Source organism: Capsella rubella, unplaced genomic scaffold, assembly GCF_000375325.1.
Source record: "Capsella rubella cultivar Monte Gargano unplaced genomic scaffold, Caprub1_0 scaffold_5, whole genome shotgun sequence".
NCBI classification, from domain to species: Eukaryota; Viridiplantae; Streptophyta; class Magnoliopsida; order Brassicales; family Brassicaceae; genus Capsella; species Capsella rubella.
The window spans coordinates 13,449,903-13,465,356 of NW_006238919.1; the positions used below are offsets into that span (position 1 = coordinate 13,449,903).

Consider the following 15,454-nt stretch of genomic DNA (forward strand, 5'->3'; position numbering starts at 1 on the left):
ATCCAAAAAAAAAGGTTAGGCAAGAAAGTGAAAGAGGTGTGGGGAGACATAGCTAACCGCCAGGTTAGCATCACAAGTCAACGTAAAACGCCTATGCTCTTTCATTTGTTTTAAATTTTTAAAAAAAAAATGTAATGAAAGTTTTATGTGACTTCTAGTGTTATTGTAAGGATTGATCAATGTCTAAAATGTATAACACCAAGGTATAATTATAATTGGGCTTAGTGTAAACTAATTATTTTACAGATGGTAAAGCTACTAAAATAAGTACTGCTGTAAGGTTATGCAAACGGATGAGTTTGTGTATCAGTATTATATGTTTAATGTACATACATATAGTTAACGTACGCGTTAGATCCAAATCATGCGTCTTGCAATTCGCAAAGGGTTTTTACGTTATAATCAGAAGGCAGTACACTCAAGTAAATTACTCAAATATATATGTATATGTATATAGATCTCTACCACTAAAACTTGATTTACCCATCATATATGTAGATGATCTTCGGTTGCTTGGGGAAAACAAATTTAGTAACAATACGACCAAATAAAACAACAATCAGTGTCACATTTAGTTTAAGTCTCTTTCTGTTTTTTGGGCAATCACATTTAAATCTCACAGGCACACTTTTTGATCACGTTTCCCAAACCCTGAGGTCGTCCAAAGCGTTATGAATGTGATTTTTGTAAAACCAAGTAATAAAACTGTTTTAGTTTGTTAGAACATTATTACAGAATTTTAATTATACTTTAAACGCAACTAACAAATAGTATAGAATAATTATCATGTTTGTAAATAATTCTAAAGTTGAAAATACATTAAAAAATAATAGAACGTCGAAATCACTCAAAGCTCACACCAATTATGGCTTTGAGTGCTAAGTTAGGGTTTGGCATTGACTTTGTTTACGTGAGATAAGCAATAAACCTAACGAACCTTTCGTATCATTTAATTGCAAATTGAGTTTTAATTAATTAAATTTAAAACACCATAGATACAAAAATATATGTGTATGTTAACTTGTTGTTGCAAATAATGGACTAAGTAACAATATTAATGTCCGAGTTTGAAGGAAAGTTGAATGAAATAAATAAAATTAGATCTTTTTTTTTTAATATAAATAAAAAGGGGGTAATCTCGTAATAAGAGTGGAAAAACAAGGCTTGACCTGTAACGCTTCTGCTACTTAAATAGACCACAAAGACCGATTCGCTTTTCACTCTCTCGTTCAAGGTCCGACTCAGTTCCCGGCGAGTTCGACTCGGTGTTTGATTTTTTTTCCTAGAGAAGAGAAAAAGAAAATTAAAATTATTCTTAACGATTGATTCGGTTTCTCGTATTTGTGTGTCTCTTCTCGATTTCTAGATCTAGAATTGAATTGTCGAGGTAAAGAGGAGGAGATGGCGAGCGAGCTGATCAATCGGCGACACGAGGCGGATCAACCCACCGCCGATGCTTATTACCCGAAACCAATCAAGCCATGGTTCATGGCGACTCGCCCGATGCGTTACATGCTCCGTGAACAGAGACTCATCTTTGTTCTCGTTGGCATTGCAATCGCTACTTTGGTTTTCACCATTTTCCCTCGCTCCACCCAATCAAGCCCTTACTCCGATCCCTTCTCCGGTTACGGAATCAGACCCGTCGAATCGTACGTTCCGGCGCACAGGAAACCTAGCCTCGAGTACCTAAACCGGATCGGAGCCACCGGCGGGAAAATTCCACTGGGATTGAAACGCAAAGGCCTACGAGTCGTCGTCACCGGTGGTGCTGGATTCGTTGGATCGCATCTCGTGGATCGTTTGATGGCCAGAGGAGACACTGTCATCGTTGTTGACAATTTCTTCACAGGTCGTAAGGAGAACGTTATGCACCATTTCAGCAACCCTAATTTCGAGCTTATCCGTCACGATGTCGTCGAGCCGATCCTTCTTGAGGTTGATCAGATCTATCATCTGGCTTGCCCTGCCTCACCTGTCCATTACAAATTCAATCCCGTCAAGACTATCATATCCTTTGCAATTTGATCCTTCTTCGATTCAATTTTTGGACTTGTCGTTTTGCTTGTGTTTGTTCCTTGACTTAGATTGATACAAGACGAATGTGGTTGGAACACTGAACATGCTTGGTTTGGCTAAGCGAGTCGGTGCTAGATTTCTCCTCACGAGTACAAGTGAGGTTTACGGTGATCCTCTGCAGCATCCTCAGGTCGAGACTTACTGGGGAAACGTTAATCCCATCGGTAATTTTCTTTTCTTAATTGATTCATTCATTCATTCTCTATGCCTTCTGTTTTCTTTCGTTTGTTCTGTTTTGTTCTCTAATCGGAATCTGAAAACGAAGCCTTGTTATTCCACCGTCACGTGACACGACGACGTTTTTGAGCTGCTTCTGTCTTTTGTGCCCTCTTTCCTTTTATGTGTCGGAAAATGCGCACGTTAGGAAAGAGAGAGAGAGAGAGAGAGACAGGTGTTTTATGGTGCGCCCCTCATGTGCTTTCCTTTCAGATCTGGTCCCCTCTCTTTGTACGGTCAAACCATTGAACCGTGAATAACGGGTCTTTGTGATCGTGCGGCTCTCTTATTACGTGTCTCTGCCTTAGACGCAGCCTCCACACATTAACTTCTAGCCTAACATTCACATACCGACTTTCATTTTTCTAGAGCTTCAAGTTATTTTATTACTCAGTTACTACACCGACACGTGCATGTTTAATGTTTTATTGTGCTTTGATTGATGACTGATTGGTGTTTTAATGGTGGTAACAGGTGTCCGTAGTTGCTACGACGAAGGAAAGCGTACGGCAGAGACGTTGACCATGGACTATCACAGAGGTGCCAATGTTGAGGTTGGCTACTTGTTCCTTTTCCTTCCCTTTCAAGCCAACTTATGTTTTGTCTAGTAATCGTTGCTAAAGAAGAGATAGAAAGCGTTTTCCAATGACTGAGTTTTGTATGTGTCCTGTTGATTTGTCACAGGTCAGGATTGCTAGGATCTTTAACACCTACGGTCCAAGAATGTGTATAGATGATGGACGTGTTGTCAGCAACTTTGTTGCACAGGTAGGGTAGCAAATACGTTAAATCATTGATAAAGTGTTTAGTTTCATGATTAGAGACTTAGAATAATGATGGTTTGAATTGATAATAATTGAACAGGCTCTAAGGAAAGAACCATTGACTGTTTACGGTGATGGGAAGCAGACAAGGAGTTTCCAGTTTGTTTCTGATCTGGTATGGCTTTCCATTTTCCCCCTAAAAAACGGTTCAATATAATAGTAATACAACTTGCCAACAAAAATATCTTGTTTTCTATTATTTCTTTGGTCCAACTCAAGATATATTCTCACTTTATTGTGGAAAAGGAAATTTTTAAAAAGCCAAATTTGGTAGGTGGTAATGTGTCAAATCACTATATTATTTAAACCTTTTAGAATTTAAAGTACTTGGACCTTTAAGTTTTTTTTTTTTTTTTTTGTATACATTGATACTGCTTTTTCGGGTGACATTCACAGATTAAAGGATTTTACTTGCGTGTAATAGGCATTCCAATATATTTTCATTTTTTGGGTAGAAAGAAGCCTTTAGAAGAAAAACAGGCGAAGTTAATTTGTGTCAATTGTTTCAAGTGAGCTCACATGTTATGTTATTGTAGTAAATTAGTGAGTATGTCGTGGGATCTAGTAACAAAGGCTTTTAAACATGAGACCCTAATCTCAGAGACGGTCCCCACTTTAGCAATCTTATGAAAGATGGGTATCAATATCATGTGACGAAGGACCAAATGGGGTCTCATCTTTATTACCCTTTTGTCCTGGTTTATTTTGTAGCTGTTAATTTTGTAGGATCAATCTGATTTTGTGTTTGTGTGATGCAAAAGGTCGAAGGTTTGATGAGATTAATGGAAGGAGAACATGTCGGACCATTTAACCTCGGTAACCCTGGTGAATTCACAATGCTCGAGCTCGCAAAGGTCTCTTTCTATGAATATATTCCTTTTCCGATTCTTACCTATTACCCCGGTTTCTGATATTGTGATTTGATTGGTTTTTGTTGGAAGGTGGTCCAAGAAACGATAGATCCGAACGCAAACATAGAGTTCAGACCAAACACAGAAGACGACCCTCACAAGAGAAAGCCTGACATCACAAAGGCCAAAGAGCTTTTAGGTTGGGAACCAAAGGTCTCTCTTCGTCAGGGACTCCCTCTCATGGTCAAAGATTTCCGTCAACGTGTCTTTGGTGACCAGAAGGAAGGCTCCTCCACGGCTGCAACCACCACCAAAACAACTTCAGCCTGAGCAAACGCAGAATCAAGTAGCGTCCACTGCGGTTGGTAGTGGGTTGATAACAAGAATGCAAGACCCTGCAGAGCTACTACATGAAGAGAGGAGAGCTTCATTTCTTTAAATTTATTTCGTTTTTGATTTCTATTTTGATGATAATCGTGTAAACGTAGAGTAAGAATTTGGTACCTTTACTTACTTATTCATGGACCTCACAACAATTTTAAAAGATCGTTTGTCTTCTGCTATTACAAAATTTAGTGTCATTAATGCGTTTTTTTAAGTCGAGAATATAGAAGAACAAGTGCAAATACAAGGCAACATTACTAGATTTAAAGCTCGTAATCAAAACATGTTCCACCGTTAATTCAACAATTAGAATTTTAACAAGACAAAGCGAGCATTATGATATGAAGAGGAACCACTAGCATCCATCTTGATTACTCTCACTTGGGGTAGCATCCATCACGACTACACTCACTTGGGGTTCCTGAGGACGATAATGACAGAGTCTCCACGCAGGAACATCTTGCTGATGAATCGATCTCTGTTGACAGGAAGAGCTTTGTTCTTTCCTTTTCCGGTTTTAGGGACCTAAAAAACCGGAAAATCCATGTAAGAAGAAGCACTTGTCTATACATGAAACAGAGACATAAAAAAATGGGCAGAGAAGTTTTACCTCAGTCCACATTTCTCTGACATTTTCAAGAACCATGTTGCAGTGCCTGTCAAAGGCTCTAACTCGCCCAAGGAGTTTCCTGTTGTTTCGGCAATTGATCAAGACCTGAGTGTTATTCTTGACACTCATCATAAGAACAGAGAGTGGTCCGGTGTTGAACTCCTCCTCCTCAGTCTTTCCCTGCTACAGAAGTACAAAAGAATGAGGAACTAGGATCCACATATGAAAAAACTAAAACGAGTATTAGAACAACAATGCAACCAATACAAAAGTGCCTTGTTAAGAACATCAAGTACTCATTCAACACCCTAGAAGATCATCTGTGTAATTCTCAAGACAGTGTCTCTGTTCACGAAGCACAACACTACAGAACCCAAATGACTTGTGAAGGTACTCATTCATTAACAAAATCCTCAGTCTTTCCCTGCTACAGAAGTAAAAAAGCTTGAGGAACTAGGATCCACGTATGAGCAAAAGCTAAAGATTATTAAACAACAATGCAGTAGCACAAGATTTCCTTGTTAAGAAACATCAAATACTCATTCGAAACCATTAACATTCACATACCAAAAACTCTTAACAACCTTCAGTGAGCAATTTTCAGGACATTGTCTCATATTAACTAGCACAGCCCCTAGAAAATACAGAAACCACATGACTTCTAAAGGTATTCATCAACAAAATTCCAAAAATGAGAACCCGTAAGAATCAACAAAACAGCAGGTTGCAGGAACTAATAGACATAGACATGGCAGAAATAGCAAAACTAGGGTTTATGTTTATATGCTTAGGCAGGTAAAAGAGCTTCAAATAGATCGACAAATCAGTAACGAGAAAGAGAGAGACGGGTAGAGTAACTTACGTTGGTATCTTCGTCCATGGGTTTACTGAAATCGAAAAAAACAAAACAGTGTGAAAACAAAATCGTGAAGAAGAAAGATAAAAATAAGCAGACGAAGATGAGAACCCTAGAAGAATACCTCATGTTGCTCGACAAAATTCTCCGAAACGGTGGAAGCTGCAAAGCAGGAAAACGAAGAAGATTAAGAAACTGTTAAGAGAGGTTCCCAGAGAGAAGCAGATCGAAGAAATTAGGGTTTACCGGCTAAAGCTAAATCCCGTTTTCGTTTTCCAAAGATCTCAGAGTGAGCAGAAGAATGATGGGGGAGGGAGAGTACTCGCGACTAGTCAATTAGTACATGCGGTTAAAGAGGGCTCAATTGAGAGACCCATATAATTTATTGGGTCTTAAAAGTAATTGGACTAATTGGAGTAAAGCCCATTTCTAAATTGTTAAAATATTATTATTATGGCCCATTAATAATTCATATGGACTGACAACAGAATAAAGCAGATTCTTCTCTGTTTAGTTTATTTATTACATTGAAGATCGATGGACCAAGCGGCGTCCACCACCGTTTAACCCACAAAGGTGAGTACTAGTAGCTTGTGGTCGTTTAGATTTCTCTTGACTGTTGTTACTAACGCCGTCCACGACCTTTTCAACATTGGAGGTATTATTACCTCGTATGGGAGTGACGGTGGTAAGAGAAGCGGAGTCGCCGGTACGTACGTCAAGCCAATTCACAATGTCAGCGAAAACGAGGTCCACGTTAGCGTCAGGCTCACCAGAAGTTAACCCGTGCCACATGCCTGGGTAAAGCTTGATGGTTTTGTCACGTGTGCTTGCTTTCTCGAACAAGGCTTTGCTTATCTCTGGATCAGTCACAATGTCTGCTTCACCGTGGAGGACAAGGAAAGGCAACGTGATCTCGTGGAGGGTTTCTTCGAGGTCCATGCTCGTTCTAAGCATTTCGAGTGCGGTTTTGAGTCTTGGCTTGTCTTGATATATCAGCTTGTTGTTCCTTATCTACATTTTTGGAAAACCAATACTGTTTTACTTACTATAGTTGTACACTCTGTTTAATTGTGGCAGGAGTAACTAATTCGATTAACTTGCCTCTTCGCGCTTGACAGGGTCCTTGAAAGCAGCATCGATTACATCTTTTGTAGGAACGATCTTCCATTTTGGTATAATATCTTCAACTCTTGTTAGTAGATTTATGACCACTGGGTGTGGTTTCACCTTCTCTGATATCTGCTCTTACACACACACACACAACTAATGAAAATGCTGATAAGTCATTTATATATTTTAGTCTAATGAGATTTGTGTCTTAATTTGATTACAAAAGCAGTGATTGTAAAGGGTGTTGGCTATAAAAGAAGAGAAGAGACGTGACCTTACACATAGGAGCAACGAGAATGGCACCGTTCCAAAAAGAAGGATATTTCTTGTGAAGCAACAAAGCAACTGCACCTCCCATTGATTCCCCATACAAAAATCTTCCTTTCTCTTTGTATTCTTCTTGTGCTATAAACATCATTAAAGTAGGTTTTATTAGTCTTCTTGATGGAGACTGGACATCGAAAATCGGATGTGGCCTGTGTCCAGTCTAACACCGACAGATCTAATCTAAGATGAAACCAAAACCAAACTACTAGAATGGTATATTGTCAAAAACCAAAACTAAAAAAAATAAAACGAAAACAAGGTCATCTGTGTCTACAACAGAACAAAACTAAAAGAAAATAAAACCAACTTAAAGTATTAAACTTCAATTTTTGTCAACATTAAGGATATATATTCTTCAAAGCAGAAATTAAGATACATAAATTAAATTATTAAATCAAACCAAACAAAAATGTATTTGATTTCTAAACTATATAAATCGAGAAACCCAATCCGAAACGGAAACACACTATATAATTTTAAAAAAGGTGTAAAAAAGAAAGATGATGAAATAGGTATTGTCGAGAGTACCAGAGATGAACGTGTAATAGTCATAGCAATCATTTACTATATTACTAAACTTTTTGATATAGCAACGAGCGCCCTTGGACCGACCATGTCCCTCGTAGTCCATCCCAAACACTGCGTATCCCGCTGCTGCCAGCCGTATTCCGCATTCTATTCGAAACATTATAAACGAAAAAAAAATAAAAAATTGAATTCCAATGTATAGACAAATGTGGTTAAGCAGAATTAGTTGTCAAAGATCACAATCAATGAGGGTTCACGAGTATCTCGTTGTGTTAGGAAAAGAGAAACATAACTAATACTTTTTTTTTTCCGTGGAGACTAGTTAACTTTTATATTCTGCCGATTTCATCAAACTTTTCTATAGTTAGGTATTCACACATGGAAAGTAGACGTACCATACTTAGCTTAATCTGATAGATAATGGCATGTTTTTGGTCACCGCTAAGTTATATATACTTACCATCATGGGAAAGATAGATAAACTAAGCCGCAACGGCTTTTAGGGAAGAAAAATACGAAAAACGTGAACAAGATAAGGATAGTGTGTAACGTTTCCCCAAAATAAAAGATAACAACAAACCAAAGTTAATCAAAAGCTACGAAGCAGACAAAAGTGCCATACACTCATAGAAAGGCACATAGTTCTGCAACTAATTAACAACTCTTTTATTTTATATTTTGTCTTTGCTTTTATTTTTTTTCAATATAAATATGCACCGTAAAATTATTTCCTAAACGAAGCACATACATATATGGCGAGATCGGAAGAAGTACAAATTGATCACATTTATGGTCGATGCTCTCATATAATCACTAAAACATCATCTCATTCGATAGATACTCTATCCGATGCATGCAACTATAACAAAACACACTACAAACCATATCCAAATGCATCTATATATAACAATAAGAGAGCAAATCTTATAAGACTAAGAGGAGTATTAGGTATATGTATTTTTAGATGTAATAGTGTATATATATATATATTGGGACAGAGCAGAGGAGCATTAAAAGAGAGAGAGAGGGAGAGAGATAGAAGGGAAAATTAAATAACCTCTCATGAAGCTGCTGCACTCCATTGCGTAACCTGCACAATTTTTGACCAATTCTTTACATTTATTAATTTTATAGTTAATGAATCAATCAAATCAGAGAGAAATGAAGCCTATGAGAGTTATTAGGAAAGTTTAGGGAAGATTCAAATCAATATAAGTAAGTAAGTTAGTTACCATGGCAGAGGAAGACCAGAGCTCGGGGTGAAGAAGATGGAACCCATCTGCAAGCGAACAACTCAACACCTCTCGAGTTTTTTATGTATTCCTGTGTATATCTAGTTAGTATATATATATATATATATATATGTAATTATGTAAGAACACGAATCAAGCAGAGAGGAACAGAGAATCTCTTTCGAGACAATAACTGAGCAGTAGTCAAGAGAGAGACTGAGATCAAAGAAAGACAGAAGAGACCTCCTCGTATTCGAATCTCAACTTCTTCATGCTTCCTCGATGATATTATTATTACTCCTAATTTATCTTAGATCAGAGCTCTATCTGCGTCTCATCAGAATATAAAAAGAGAGAGAGAGAGAGAGACGGAAAGGTGGTTATTATAAATTTATATTTTATTTCCTTTATAAATTTTATTTGGAACAGTAAAAGGAATTTTAATTTTCGTGGAAAATCTCAAATTAGATAAAGTTCTAGACATGATGGCTAGCTTGTTTTTGGGCTTGTGAATCATAAGCCCAATTCATTGGTACCAAATCTACCATTTGATATCGTCGGTATAATACCCAATTTAGTACATGAAGCCTTTTCGATCTTTTTTGAAAACTTTCTATTCACGATAAGAAAAAATTCAGTAGAATATTGAAGCCAAAGATAATTAATCCCAGCATTTTCTCTCAGAGGATTGATTATTTAAACTCTACAAGAAACCCGACGCGAAAATACGAATTGGATAGCAAAACTGCATAAAATCCTGAATTGTTTAACATCATCATCCAAAAAGAGAGAGAGCATAAAATATCGAAAATTAAACATGTATTCAACATAACACTAAACAAAACCATCTTCATATGTTTCATAACGACAACAAAAGAGACGCTTAGTTCATTCTCTGGGCAGCCTCCTTAGCAAGAACCCTCTCCTTTGCTTTTGTCTTGGCTTGTGACTTTGATCCCATTATGCCACCTCCCCACTTCTTCCTGTACTCCTCGTACTTGTCGTTGAAGTTTGCCTATTCACCCCAAACAAGACAAAACACGGTTAAGATATGGTCTCAGTCTCTATGCTCTCTTTTTCTCTCTACTATCCCATTGTCAAAATCAAATTCAGCTAATTTACCTTGATGGCCTCAAGGATTTTGCTGAACTCAAGCTTGTCCTCGTTCTTGACAGTGGTCAAGCACAAGGCAGCTGCAGTCTTCTGGTGAACGACCTGGAAGTAGAAGCAGGACAATGACCAATAATCAGGGCGGATGTTTAAGTAAAGAGAAACTCTAATGAGATTTGAATCTATCGAGTGTCAAATTACCGCTCCAAGACGAGATTTGCCCTTGACAATGCAGTAAGGGACTTCCATTTTCCTGCAGAGCGCAGGTAACCAGACGACCAACTCGATAGGGTCAACATCATGAGCAATGACCACAAGCTGTGCCTTGTTCTGCTCGATGAGGTAAGTCACATGGTTGAGTCCATACTTGACAACAATGGGCTTCTTGGATTCAGAAGGCTTTCCTTCGGCCTCAGATTGAGCCTTCTTCAAAAGGCGATCTTTCTTTGCAGCTTTGTCCTCTGGCCTGTACTTGAGAAGGATCTTGAAGAGATTGGTCGCTGCAAAAACAAATCCATGTTAAGCAACTGATCCTTGAAAAACAAAGAGAACAAACACATACATCTCTGATAACAGTAGCAAGGCAAGTTAGATGGGAATTAAAGTGGTTTGCAAAGAGACTTACCAAGATTCTTGTCAAGGGTCTTGGTGAACTGGTTAAGAGCCGGAGGAACCTTCAACCTCTGCTTAAGGATACGCTTCTGCCTTTGAAGACGGATGGATTTGGGCCATTTGATATAGCGGGAGAGATCCTTCTTAGGAGGCAAAGCTCCACCGATACCGAATTGCTTGGGGCGTCTCTCAAACAAAGGGTTGGTAACTTTCTCCTAAAGACACCACAAAATCTAATGAGAACAGTCGGAGAAGAGTAAGCAATGACAATGCTTCAGGGAAATGTTAAGAGCATACCGGTTTCTTCTTGGCAGCTACTTTCACTCCCCTCTTGGGTGCCTAGGCGGAAGAAACAGATCAAAAACAAACTCGGAAATAAGAATCAGAGACAGGACTCACTACATCATAAGCTATACGAAGAAACGACTAATTCGATGCATTCAGAGTGTAATAAACTACGAAACCAAACGAAGCCAGCACACTCGTGTACTAATTCTACGCTAGCATCCATGGAAATCAAGCAGTTTAATCCAGAACATTAATTTGAGGATTTTTACAATAGCATATAGATCTGAATCGAAGGAAACTGAGAAACCAAAAAAATGAATCAAACGGAGGAAGTGAAAGCTGAAAATGGAGTAAATCGGCGTACCATAGTTGTCGATTTCTTCTGGAGGTAGACAGACGGCTGATGTGAGGTGAAGAGCGGCAAAGCACTGGAATTAGGGTTTCGTGTTATCTCTATTTATAAAGGACTCCACACTTTTGCTAAATTACACTTTTGGACACCTATTAGATTATGCCTATTTTTTTGGCATCTCAAACTTAAAATGCTATTTTTAAGTATTCAATCACTAATGGTAGATACTAGATTTGATTATATGAGTGAATACTTAAAATTCACACACACACCATTCAAAATTACAATGGATATTTCTAATTAAAATCCTTAGGTGTAAAACAAGATGGCTATTGAAATTCAGTAATTTTGCTGTATGTTGCAAAAAGACATTATACACTCGCTATTTCACATTTAATCAGCACTGATGCAATTCGACGGACTTCGTGTGTTTTCCTTTGGAGTTACATGTATGTATACAGAGGCAATACCAAAATTGTGCTACATAGAAAACCCCCCCAACATTCCTCTACTGGCTCAGCCACCTAAATTCGAATTCCAACTCCAAGACCTTAGTTAGTCTTGTTTCGGCTCTGTCCTGGTGCTATTAGCTAAAACACTAAAAGCAGACACGAGTCCAGCCGTGCCAACAACATGAGCCCAGTTTCTTGTGCTAATAGCAACTGCTGCTCCAGCCACAGCTCCTCCTACCAAAGCATTCACCCAATCACTCTTGCCTCGATACCTTTGAAGCCCACAATGTGTCATAGTAAAAACACCACTTACAAGACCTGACACCGAAAACAAAGTGATACTGATGAGAAGCAATCACTTATTTGGAACCAAGTTTTAATTGAGAAGCAGTTCAAGCAATTAATCCAAAAACTTAGAGCTAAGCTAAATTTGCACAAAGATCATCATGATCTTCGAGGACAAGAAGTATATGCAGCATTCTAATGACAAGAAGAGTATCAAAGCCTAAAAGTTATAACAATCCTGTACCTAAATTCCATAGCCACTATTAACCTGATGTGTAAAACAAAAACAAAAACAAAAAAAAAAAACACACAGAAAGAAGCAGATTACCGCATTGAAATCCGAATCTGCCAATGGATTTCGCCTACACTAGTCAGAAACCCCAAGCTAGGTTAGTCTGAGAGGTAATTGCTCACATTGAAGAAAAAACAACAAAAGCAAGAGAGATTGGGTTACCACAAAGGAAGCCTGAGATACGCCGCTTAAACCTGATGAAGCAAATCATCAGCAACAACGCACCAATGACATGACTGAACTGAAAACTAGAATCTTAATTCAATGATTAGCTAATTTCGTTCGATACCTATTTTACGTGCGTCACGAGGTCCGGCGCAAAACCCATATAATCCACCGGCCTAAGCTTCAACAACCAGGAAACAAAAGAAAAATATGTTGAATATCTCAGACAGGTATAAGACATGACTCCAAATGGACATAAAGTATTACCGTCGCGACACGGAGAACTGATTCGACGGCGAGGGAAGAGCAAGGCACGGCGGAGAGCAGCTCTTCCTCCATCTCGATCCTCCTCCTCTCTGTACACAATTAGAACAAAACCCTTTTTAAGTTTCCGTACATTGAGAAACCAATATTCAATTACATACCGGTTTAGTTTGGTTTTGTCAAGAACCATTTACATATTTAAAATCCGATTTCTGATGATTCTTTTTTTTTTTGGTAACAACAAAACAAATGATCAAGGCAATAGCTTACACAAATCCAATTTTTCATATTCACAATCTAAAGCTTGAATCTTTTGTATGGAACATCATCATTCGTGCCATTGTTCAGAATGTTTCGCCGGCTCCGCTACATTCTCCGATCTCCGTCTACCTCCGTATGCGCCACCATGGCGTCAGACCTGATTTTCATACTTTTCCGTTTCTTCTCCCTTGTTTTGACACTCCGATTCATCTTCCCCTTGGAAAACGAACTCATGCTCAGATCCTTCTCTTTGGACTTGATAAAGACCCCTATGTCCGAACCTCTCTGCTCAATATGTATTCTTCTTGTGGCGACTTGACTTCTGCTCAGCGAGTTTTCGATGAGTCAGTCTCGAAGGATTTACCTGCTTGGAACTCGGTGGTTAATTCCTATGCCAAAGCTGGGTTCCTCGATGATGCGCGGACACTGTTCGATGAAATGCCTGAAAGAAACGTTATTTCCTGGAGCTGCTTGATTAACGGCTACTTTATGCGTGGCAAATACAAAGAAGCGCTTGATTTGTTCCGAGAAATGCAATTACCTAAACCAAACGAAGCTTTCGTCGAGCCCAACAAGTTTACATTGTCCACTGTCCTCTCGGCTTGTGGACGATTGGGTGCGCTCGAGCAAGGGAAATGGGTCCACGCTTATATCGATAAACACCAAGTGGAGATTGACATTGTCTTAGGCACAGCTCTCATTGATATGTACGCCAAATGTGGAAGCCTCGAGAGAGCAAAACGGGTTTTCACTGCCTTGGGGTCGAAGAAAGACGTCCAAGCTTACAGTGCTATGATATGTTGCTTAGCAATGTACGGTCTCACAGATGAGTGCTTCCAACTGTTCTCTGAGATGACCACTAGTAACAACAACATAAACCCAAACTCAGTGACATTTGTTGGCATTCTCGGTGCTTGTGTACATCAAGGTATAATAAACCAAGGAGAATCTTACTTTACAATGATGATTGACAAATTCGGTATCACTCCGTCAATCCAGCATTATGGTTGTATGGTTGATCTCTACGCAAGAGCTGGTTTGATCAAAAAAGCAGAGAGCTTTATAGCGTCTATGCCTATTGAGCCTGATGTACTCATTTGGGGGTCTCTCTTAAGCGGATCAAGAATTTTTGGGGATATCAAGACTTGTGAAGGTGCCCTCAAGCGACTCATTGAGCTAGATCCTATGAACAGTGGAGCCTATGTGCTTCTCTCTAATGTATATGCCAAAACAAGGAGGTGGATAGAAGTTAAGCGTATCAGACACGAAATGGAGGCAAAACAAAAATACCTACCTCTCTGAATTCTTTGCTAAAAACTATTAAACGATTTCTGAAGTAATTACAAATTCTCTCTACAGGTAAAGGGCATTAAGAAAGTTCCCGGATGCAGCTCCGTTGAAGTTGAGGGAGTGATTCACGAGTTTTTTGTAGGAGATGAGTCTCACGAAGAGACCGAAAAGATCTACGCCATGCTCGATGAGATAATGCAGAGGCTGAGAGAAGCTGGATTTGTTTCAGATATCAAAGAGGTTTTACTTGATCTTGACGAGGAACGTAAAGAGATGGCTTTGTCTTACCACAGTGAGAAACTGGCGATTGCGTTCTGTTTGATGAAGACAAGGCCTGGAACCCCAGTGAGAATCATCAAAAACTTACGAATCTGTGGAGACTGTCATCTTGTGATGAAGATGATCTCGAAACTTTTTAGTCGAGAAATTGTTGTGAGAGATTGTAACAGATTTCACCATTTTACTGAAGGGTCTTGCTCTTGCAGAGATTTTTGGTGATACAGTGACAACAATGTTTGTGTTGGATTAAAAATACACACATTACTGAATTTTGGAGATTTTGAAATCAAAGCCGAAAAATAAATAAATAGATAGGACAGCAAAATTCCCACTCATATATGTTTTTGTATAAAGATAAATATCCATCATCTTTGATGAACAATGTACAATTTATACATCGACGCCGCTGAAATAAGAGGAGGCATACATACATATACACTCAGTCGAGAATTTCCAGTAAAAACAAACATATTGTTTTAGCACTACAAGAACCAAAGTATCAGATCGAGAAGTCACCAGTGACTGAGAAAGCTCCTACGGCAGAGCAAGACGTCAAAACTCTATTTGTAACTTATACTATCTTTATCTACAAAAAAAAAGACAACACTGCCAGCAACAAATGGCCAATCAGAATTGAGTTTGTGTAAGCATAAGGTAACTTAAAAAAAATTGCAAAAAAAAATAATAGATGCAACTCTTTCGTACCTCCTAAAACTTAGAATGCTTATCACCAGAACAGGAAAACCTACTATAACTCCAACTCTTGTAATCTTATTATATATTT

General features: G+C 38.6%; 6 protein-coding genes across 7 annotated transcripts; 2 read left to right on the top strand and 4 right to left on the bottom strand.

Moving 5' to 3' along the window:
* Window positions 1-1,213: 1,213 nt before the first annotated feature.
* LOC17887475 (UDP-glucuronic acid decarboxylase 2) lies at window positions 1,214-4,514 on the top strand. Its single transcript, XM_006291080.2, has 7 exons — window positions 1,214-2,010; window positions 2,096-2,243; window positions 2,770-2,849; window positions 2,980-3,063; window positions 3,160-3,234; window positions 3,881-3,973; window positions 4,061-4,514. Exons 1-7 carry the CDS (start codon window positions 1,402-1,404, stop codon window positions 4,298-4,300), a joined length of 1,329 nt encoding a protein of 442 aa, XP_006291142.1. The 5' UTR covers window positions 1,214-1,401; the 3' UTR covers window positions 4,301-4,514.
* Window positions 4,515-4,596: 82 nt separating this feature from the next.
* Window positions 4,597-6,155, bottom strand: LOC17884743 (small nuclear ribonucleoprotein Sm D2). Of its 2 annotated transcripts, none has more exons than XM_006292023.2 (5): window positions 6,067-6,155; window positions 5,945-5,982; window positions 5,827-5,851; window positions 4,965-5,147; window positions 4,597-4,879 (listed from the first exon to the last, which is right to left on the bottom strand). In XM_006292023.2, exons 2-5 carry the CDS (start codon window positions 5,947-5,949, stop codon window positions 4,763-4,765), a joined length of 330 nt encoding a protein of 109 aa, XP_006292085.1. In that variant the 5' UTR covers window positions 5,950-5,982; window positions 6,067-6,155; the 3' UTR covers window positions 4,597-4,762. The 2 variants fall into 2 exon arrangements, with proteins under 2 accessions (XP_006292085.1, XP_023637865.1); XM_023782097.1 differs by having other exon boundaries at window positions 4,965-5,144; window positions 6,067-6,150.
* An 82-nt stretch (window positions 6,156-6,237) lies between these two features.
* On the bottom strand, window positions 6,238-9,374 carry LOC17885159 (caffeoylshikimate esterase). Its single transcript, XM_006291333.2, has 7 exons — window positions 9,264-9,374; window positions 9,021-9,111; window positions 8,846-8,878; window positions 7,789-7,935; window positions 7,208-7,338; window positions 6,925-7,062; window positions 6,238-6,834 (listed from the first exon to the last, which is right to left on the bottom strand). Exons 1-7 carry the CDS (start codon window positions 9,291-9,293, stop codon window positions 6,343-6,345), a joined length of 1,062 nt encoding a protein of 353 aa, XP_006291395.1. The 5' UTR covers window positions 9,294-9,374; the 3' UTR covers window positions 6,238-6,342.
* A 362-nt stretch (window positions 9,375-9,736) lies between these two features.
* Window positions 9,737-11,486, bottom strand: LOC17886619 (60S ribosomal protein L7a-2). Its single transcript, XM_006291656.2, has 6 exons — window positions 11,395-11,486; window positions 11,040-11,081; window positions 10,756-10,957; window positions 10,332-10,630; window positions 10,143-10,235; window positions 9,737-10,035 (listed from the first exon to the last, which is right to left on the bottom strand). The coding sequence occupies exons 1-6, from the start codon at window positions 11,395-11,397 to the stop codon at window positions 9,904-9,906; spliced, it is 771 nt and encodes a 256-aa protein (XP_006291718.1). The 5' UTR covers window positions 11,398-11,486; the 3' UTR covers window positions 9,737-9,903.
* A 170-nt stretch (window positions 11,487-11,656) lies between these two features.
* On the bottom strand, window positions 11,657-12,953 carry LOC17885275 (outer envelope pore protein 16-4, chloroplastic). Its single transcript, XM_006293238.2, has 5 exons — window positions 12,844-12,953; window positions 12,701-12,752; window positions 12,574-12,605; window positions 12,448-12,481; window positions 11,657-12,152 (listed from the first exon to the last, which is right to left on the bottom strand). Exons 1-5 carry the CDS (start codon window positions 12,913-12,915, stop codon window positions 11,938-11,940), a joined length of 405 nt encoding a protein of 134 aa, XP_006293300.1. The 5' UTR covers window positions 12,916-12,953; the 3' UTR covers window positions 11,657-11,937.
* A 136-nt stretch (window positions 12,954-13,089) lies between these two features.
* Window positions 13,090-15,269, top strand: LOC17887534 (pentatricopeptide repeat-containing protein At3g62890). The gene is made up of 2 exons (XM_006292407.2): window positions 13,090-14,376; window positions 14,461-15,269. The coding sequence occupies exons 1-2, from the start codon at window positions 13,090-13,092 to the stop codon at window positions 14,887-14,889; spliced, it is 1,716 nt and encodes a 571-aa protein (XP_006292469.1). The 3' UTR covers window positions 14,890-15,269.
* Window positions 15,270-15,454: the final 185 nt, after the last annotated feature.

Coding starts and splice junctions, on each gene's coding strand:
- LOC17886619 (XM_006291656.2), bottom strand. Junction 10,958..11,039: donor TAGCTGCCAAGAAGAAACCG/GTATGCTCTTAA, acceptor TGGTGTCTTTAG/GAGAAAGTTACCAACCCTTT. Junction 10,036..10,142: donor AAATCCTTGAGGCCATCAAG/GTAAATTAGCTG, acceptor TGGGGTGAATAG/GCAAACTTCAACGACAAGTA.
- LOC17885275 (XM_006293238.2), bottom strand. CDS start 12,915: ATGGAGGAAGAGCTGCTCTCCGCCGTGCCTTGCTCTTCCCTCGCCGTC. Junction 12,753..12,843: donor CAGTTCTCCGTGTCGCGACG/GTAATACTTTAT, acceptor GTTGAAGCTTAG/GCCGGTGGATTATATGGGTT. Junction 12,606..12,700: donor TCGTGACGCACGTAAAATAG/GTATCGAACGAA, acceptor TTGCTTCATCAG/GTTTAAGCGGCGTATCTCAG.
- LOC17885159 (XM_006291333.2), bottom strand. CDS start 9,293: ATGAAGAAGTTGAGATTCGAATACGAGGAG. Junction 7,936..8,845: donor GTGCAGCAGCTTCATGAGAG/GTTATTTAATTT, acceptor TGTTTCGAATAG/AATGCGGAATACGGCTGGCA. Junction 6,835..6,924: donor ACCCTGTCAAGCGCGAAGAG/GCAAGTTAATCG, acceptor CCAAAAATGTAG/ATAAGGAACAACAAGCTGAT.
- LOC17887534 (XM_006292407.2), top strand. CDS start 13,090: ATGATCAAGGCAATAGCTTACACAAATCCAATTTTTCATATTCACAAT. Junction 14,377..14,460: donor GTATCAGACACGAAATGGAG/GCAAAACAAAAA, acceptor TTCTCTCTACAG/GTAAAGGGCATTAAGAAAGT.
- LOC17884743 (XM_006292023.2), bottom strand. Junction 5,148..5,826: donor CCATGGACGAAGATACCAAC/GTAAGTTACTCT, acceptor GTACTTCTGTAG/CAGGGAAAGACTGAGGAGGA. Junction 4,880..4,964: donor TCAGAGAAATGTGGACTGAG/GTAAAACTTCTC, acceptor CCGGTTTTTTAG/GTCCCTAAAACCGGAAAAGG.
- LOC17887475 (XM_006291080.2), top strand. CDS start 1,402: ATGGCGAGCGAGCTGATCAATCGGCGACACGAGGCGGATCAACCCACC. Junction 3,235..3,880: donor TCCAGTTTGTTTCTGATCTG/GTATGGCTTTCC, acceptor GTGATGCAAAAG/GTCGAAGGTTTGATGAGATT. Junction 3,974..4,060: donor CAATGCTCGAGCTCGCAAAG/GTCTCTTTCTAT, acceptor TTTTGTTGGAAG/GTGGTCCAAGAAACGATAGA.